The following is a 7,353-nucleotide window of genomic DNA, read 5'->3' on the forward strand; positions in this document are numbered from 1 at the left end:
TTTTTATTTTTTTATAATTTTTTAAAAATGTCATATATTTGCTTGTACTTCAGATTTCGGGTAATCGGTTGCCTCGGAAATCGTGTTAATGCAATCCTCGTTGAAAGTAGTTAAAGAATCCGGAAACAGTTGAAAATAACCAACACGAGCTAAAGGATTATTCGGCGCGTGCTGCGAAGTCACCGTGAGCGTGAAGCGCGTGAATTGTTGCAGTCTCTCGTGTGTTTGTGATCCTAAAACATCACGTCAATTATAAAAGCGACAATTTACAATTTTTTTATATTTTTTGCATTTATCGAAATCTTTCACCTGTCTCCTATATCTTACTAATTTTTTTATACAATCTTTTAGATATATAAAACCTTGCAAGTTAATTGTATGAATTGCATTCGGAATGTATCCGTTGTTCTGTCCGCTGATAAGAATCCTGTAACCACCATCGCCTGGCGTCCTGCTCGTGGAAGTTTGTTCCACCGTTGGTCTCATGGGACATCCAGCGTAAGTCACGGCGAGAAGACATGCCGTCAATATTAGAAATAACATTGTGGAATGTCTGGAACATTTTATATATTCCGAAAGTTAGTCCCAACTTTCTTAAAGCAATTTAAAGTTACACATAAAATATAAGGCAATAAAATATAATTAAGTTAATCGGCCAATTACAGAGATATATCACAATTATAGAGATATAAAACAACGTAAATAATAGCAAATATAAAATATTGATTTGTTTTCTGCTTAAATATTTTGTGTACTATATTCTTTAGACTCTTTATGCATTTAAAATTTATTAAAGCTATCTATAATTACTCCACAGTGTTTATTTTTATAAAATATATGTGATTATCATTTTTTTATTATGCAATTTTAGTATATGTTTTGCAAAAATTCTCTATAATACAGTACAATTATTGTTATTAAAGTGTAAAATTTAACAGTTATACAGAGAAGACGGTTTTGCTGAAAATTTATCTAAAAATTTAACTAGATGCAGATCTGGAAAAATAATTTTGTAGGACCATTAAAATAATTATATAGGAAACTCAAATATAATGGAAATAATACTGCAAAAAGTTTTAACATTCTATCAACTATTCTTTAATCAGTTTAAACACTACGTTATTATTTTGATGGTCCAACAAATTATTTTCAGATCTGTATCTACTTAAGTTTCTAAATACTTTAACAAAATCATTCTCTCCGAGTAAATCCATACTTCAATATTTGTATAATCTGTAACACGAGAATGACATTCTGCCGACTTTATCCTTGAATTCACGCCTCGCTTATTCTGCTAAGAAAATTGCTGCAATTGACAGTGTCGCGAAACCGTGGGAATTTCAGCTGATGTTAATCGCTATTGTTAGAATCCATCTGTAAAGCTACGAATGAACACAGTCGTATGATTCGAATTCCACTGATCTCTTCCGATCATTATTGTTAGACGTTACTGTTAGATTTGAAATGATAAATCACCATAGAAATACCTTGTATTATAGTGAGCCACAAAACGGCGATGTATAATCGCGAGTGGATCGCGAATCGAGCACGATTTCACAAACGCAAATAGAGAACGGATTGTAATTGCAGGCAAACTGCAATTGGGAAATCATTAGATTATGAATAGATCACGGAAGAATAGAAAATCCGAAAATTTTTTTATTCTTTCTGAATCAAAAATATAATCGAGATAATATTTTTTCTGCAGTTGATAAAACTGACATTTTTAATTGATAAATTAAAATTGATTTTTTCCTTTTTTTTTATTAATATTTATGTAAAAAATTGTGCTGATAGAACCCACGTGATTAAATCTGTTTAGAACAGTTTTGAAATCGATCGTGCGAGTTCATATATAATCGCGTGACATAATATAATAGTAATTGTGTTACATAATTTATGATTAACGATTCTCGCAGTGACAATGGAGAAGCGATTTTTTCATTTCGTAGAGAAGGGGTTGTGAGAATGCTAATTACTGTCTCCGGCAGGACTCTCCCATAAATAAATTCTGCAAAACGGAAAAGAAATTGATCATAATTACGTTTCAATACATTTATAATGGGGTTTTTAAAATTTTTTTCCTTTTTTTTATCAAACTATCATTTATTTCTCTGTGTAGATTTGTGATATTTTATGATGGCGAAAAATTTATAATAAATCAAGATTATATGATCCACAATCCCAAGTGATCCATGATGAAGACACTTGAGCAAGATTCACATTCATTATTATAATTAATAGACATCTTCTAGAGCAGAAAGTAAGCAAGATGATATAATGAAATATGATTGCCTTAAGATATGCATTTATCCATTAGTTATAAAATGCTAATAAAATAAATTGAAAGTCTGAACATATAATGAATAATGTTAAAGTAAAAGAAGATATAAAAAGATATAAAATTATATGGAAGAAACATTCAAAAAAAACAATTTATCGAAATATAAATTAAAGAAGATTGAATCTAATGATTATAATCGGTGAGAAATGAAGCATGTTTATTTTTTAAAATGAAAGCTCTGTATGAATATGTGAATAAACACGTGTTAAACATAAAAACAAAAATGTGTGAGTCTTTTACATGAGACGTTATTAATACTAATAAAATAAATTAAAATAAAAGCTTGAACATATAATGTATAGTGTTGAAGTAAAAGTAATATATCTAAAATAAAAAAGATATAAAAAGGTATAAAAAAGATATAAAAAGATATAAAAGTGGAATGGAAGAAATATTTAGAAAAAACAATTTATTCGAATATAAATGAAAGAAAACTAAACATATAATAATTACTCGCAAAATGAAACATATTTTTTTTTTTAAGAAAATTCGAATGCACACATATTAAATATAAAAAGAAGGATACGTGCAAATTTCTCGGATAAGCTTTGCGACATTATTATAACCACGTGCTAAGTCGAAGCGCGTGCCGCATATGTCCGCGTGCATATTCCGCTTAGTGCATCCGATTACAGTTAAATAACTGGAAGAACTAGGTCGGGACTCGTGCCAATCCGCCTCGACCGGCTTTCGAGATCGACGCTCGCGAGAAGCGTATGTAAGTAGTAAGCGTATATGTAAGCTGCAGGTTTCTAGAATGTCGACTCGACGAGACGAACGATACAAGACGACGAGAAAGAGCGGGTAGTGCATGACCCCGTAGGACCGGAAATTGCAGAGCACAGCGCCCGAGAGATTCATTCCGTACTCTCGGTACGTAGTGCGATCCGTTCCGTCTATCACGCGCTCCGGATACGGAAGTGTCCCTTCATGAAATTCGATGTACAAAATGTGCGAGAAATTCGAGAATTTCAAGCTCCTTGAAATCTCGAAGAGTATCGGTCGTATCATATATATTATAAAATGTATCGTGCGGGAGGACGCAGTGAGATGCTTAGACAAGCGTCTAAGCGAGTTTTTATGTTAAAAAGATCGTGAAAGTGAAATACTTCTCGTGTGTATGTCAAGTGCTCCACTTAATTCTCGCGATAAATTTAATCATTAAATATAATTATAATCTCCGGCAAATGATAAAAGATAACCAAGTTTACTTAATAATCTGTACATTGCAATTCCTGCAAAATAAATTATATATGTATATATAAACATTGTAAATAACATTATTTTTATTTAACAACATATTTTATAGTTTATTTATTTTTTGTTATGTTTATTTTCAAAATCATTGACAAAAATTTCAATTTTTTTTGTACAAGTACTTTCAGTAGATTCAAGCCGATTTATGTAAAATTTCAGTGCAGCGGATAGTTATTCTATAAATAAACAAAAAAATAAATTTTCTTTATTTACAGAAAAATTAATCTTTCAATGAAACTTCAATAAAACTTTACATAAATTATCTTGAGCATTTAAAATATTTATATAACAAAATTGAGGTTTTGTATATTATTTCTTAATTATATTTCCATTAGAGCACTTCCTTTTTTTATTGAAATAATTTTTAGGTTCTAATTGCTGCTAAGAGAGAGAAATTTTTTATATTACTTTTAAATATGCTTTTTAAATAAAATGTAATTTTTCATAATTTTTTTCATTGTTTCAAAAATATTTATAATATATCTTTTGGAGATATTGTTTGATAATTAAGCACTTTCACGAGAATTTTATTTATATCGCTATGTTCCTTACCACGTGATTTTATTCTTGTTTTTTTAGCAGAGTTTGTAGCAGATTTCGCGATCAATATTCACTTTCACGATTTCATTTTTCTTGTGTATCTATTAATCGTAAATTTCACGAAATTATGTAGAGCGATGATGGCTGCAATAGTTACTGCTTCGCATGTACACACGCATGAAAACTGATGCATATATGATGTACGGTCTTGTACCCTCCATTGTATCCCTACCCGCGAACGCTCGCGTGGGTGAGTTTACGCGTGTCACAGTACGCAATTAGCGAAATAATTAATAGTATGGGCACTCAACACGTCAACCCATAATATACCTCAATCTGTATTCCGTATTTAGCAAATTTATTAGAAATGTGTAAATAATTAATTTCCTCTATGATTAATTAATTTTCATCTGTGCACTTTTCGTATTAAAGTAAATTATTGTTGTATTTTATCTCTAGTACGATAAGATTTATTTTGGTTATTGCACGTTTATATGAATAACGATTTATATGATGCATCTTTACACTCGATCATATTTCATTTTTCTCAGTAGATATGTAATAAATTAAATCATCTTTTCTTTTTTCGTCACGTATATTTAAATTTTGTAATACATCACTTTTAACAAATTGCGCCTATGATTAATTATATGTGTTAAATCATTAATTGAACTGTATTTTTATTCCCTGCAATATTGCCAACGCAAAGACATTCTTTTCCATTCTATAAATCAACAATACATCTTTAATGATATTCAGTTTTATATTATTTCTAAGAAATCATCTAAACTAAAAAAGATAGAAAGTGATGGCTACTAATAAAGAATAAAAGTGATAGCTGTACAAATTTTATACGTAAAGTTAATGTATGTAGTTTAATAAACTATTTTATACTTGTCTATAACTAAAACTAGTTGCAATAAATAAAATAATTTATTTAATTATATATATTAATTATATATATTAATTCTACATATAAATTAGTATACCTATGTAAATTAGTATACCTTTATTATACCAGTTTATCACACTTACTTAGAAATAATCTAACATTGGCCAATTTATTATTGGAAGGCAGTAATTAATTACTTATTTGGAGTACTAAAAGTACTGAACAACAGCTTTCACACTTAAAATAAGTAATTAATTATCATCTTTCAGTATTAGATTTTTGTAAAGGTACTATGTCTTTTTCTTTGAGTATACCATAAATACGATTCTTTAATTAATTTGTATTTATTTTCTGTAATATTTTTAGCATAATAATATTTTATAACTTAGCAAATTGTATTTAAACATGATTAATCATCTTTGTATCAATCATTTATTGATACGTTTATTTTTAGAACAATTCTGCAATGAAATGATTCTTCATTACTAACAGATTACTGATTACAAATACATCTAATTAGTTATTTTGCTGCTACTAGTGTTGCCATGATAATAATTGACATGGCTTAAATTCATGAGTCATGTGTCTTCCGTTAGCACAATTCGTTATTAGAGATCTGCAACGTCTGTATTCCCCGTACCACTTGACCATCTTTCAATTTTAACGAGCCATAATACAAATGAACATAGTTATTCAAGTCCCCAGCCTGTGATTCATTACATAGTACAGTTTCAAATCATTATCACGCATGATCACGCGATATCGCGTTAAATTGATCACGTTCAATTAATCTATTATGTTTGACTACATTGCCTCTGAGCGGTAATCACTGATTTGCCGTGATGGTTGGCTTAACTAGCTGAATCTACGATTTATTAAAATTTCAACTTAGAATCTCAACCCGAAGCTTTCGGGCATTTATGTTTTAACAGGTCGTCTCGAAAATTGGGTTTGCCATTTAACCATAAAAGCGGCGCGCCGACATTGCTTTTATTAAGTCATAGCTATTTCACGGAGGACGCTGATCGATACCGTCCTACAGCCGTTTTGTTAAACGTCCCACAGTTATCTTTTATTCCTTAAACATTAAGCTCTATTGAAAGCGTCCATCAATTAAATTTATTGTAACAGCAATGTACATATTTTACCATGTTATTTCCGATCCGCTTAGCTTATACACAGCGTACTTTATTCACTGCACAATTAATGCACCCGTGTAATACATGAAAGATGACTTTTGGAAGACACATTTGTATCATTAGCAAAAGAAAAACGGAAACTTGGACGATTGACGAGTGAATCCTCATCAGACATAATTCGAGGAATGATGAACGTTGCGAAACAACGAACAGCTTTTTTTATGAAGCAGTTGATCCTTTCACGAGCTTGCAAACTTCTACGGCTTCGGGGTGTTTTACTCACGGTCAAATCTAATTGCTTGTCAACGGAATAACGTGATCAGTGATCGTAACTCTTAAATTAAGTTATTAATAAAAAAGATAATTTAATTTGAATTTAAATTTTCGGGATTATTAGATATCTTTATCAATTTTTAATAATTAGATTTAAACTAATGAACTATTTAATTAAATATCAGTAAAAAATTAAGATAAATAATTATATCTAGTGTTATAAAAAAATAAATACTGAAATTTTTCCATTTGTAGTAAATAGAAATATTCAAAATTCCAATTGAGCAAAACTTATCAATGTTCCACATGCAATATTTTACATTTCATGTATCTAAATGGTTACGCATGCGAAATGCATCCAATTATTTGAAATTTGAATTTCATAATATTAACTGTATTAAAATCGAGAATAAATTTTCATAATATCAACATCATTAAGCATGACACAAGATTAATTGTATTGATCAGTCCGAAATTCTCATTTAAATTCACAATACACCCACACACGCGCACACACACACACACACACACACACACACACACACACACACACACACTGATAGAAATATACAAGAAAATTCTGATCACGTTAATCAGAAAAAAATTATCTAAACTAAAATTATAATAGATTCAACCAGAAAATTCTGATTTATCCATTTTCAACACTGTTTAATAAAATTTGTAATGTCAAATTATATTTAATTTAAGTTATTTTCAATCATTTCTACAGATCACTATTGCTTCTACTCAACATGTTATTAATTTAACTAAGGCAATGACATTAAATAATTTAATTTAAAAAAATGTATTAAATTTAATTAAAATTTAGTTTATTATTTACTAAATACACATATCAATATGAATCTTGTTTATTTTGAAACTAAGTACAATGGAATATATATATATAT

At 29.3% G+C, this 7,353-nt stretch overlaps 1 protein-coding gene across 1 annotated transcript in view; it reads right to left on the reverse strand.

Annotated features, from left to right (window-relative positions):
* The window catches only part of LOC108694597 (spondin-1), a 13,728-nt gene that overhangs the window by 5,829 nt on the left and 546 nt on the right, over positions 1–7,353 (reverse strand). Inside the window, exons 2-3 of the mRNA XM_018204176.1 lie at positions 363–553; positions 49–233 (exon numbers count right to left, since the gene is read on the reverse strand). Coding sequence (XP_018059665.1) covers positions 49–233; positions 363–543 — 366 coding nt within the window. The 5' untranslated portion in view covers positions 544–553. The remainder of the gene's footprint in view (positions 1–48; positions 234–362; positions 554–7,353) is intronic.

This window comes from Atta colombica, unplaced genomic scaffold (assembly GCF_001594045.1).
Source record: "Atta colombica isolate Treedump-2 unplaced genomic scaffold, Acol1.0 scaffold120, whole genome shotgun sequence".
NCBI lineage: Eukaryota > Metazoa > Arthropoda > Insecta > Hymenoptera > Formicidae > Atta > Atta colombica.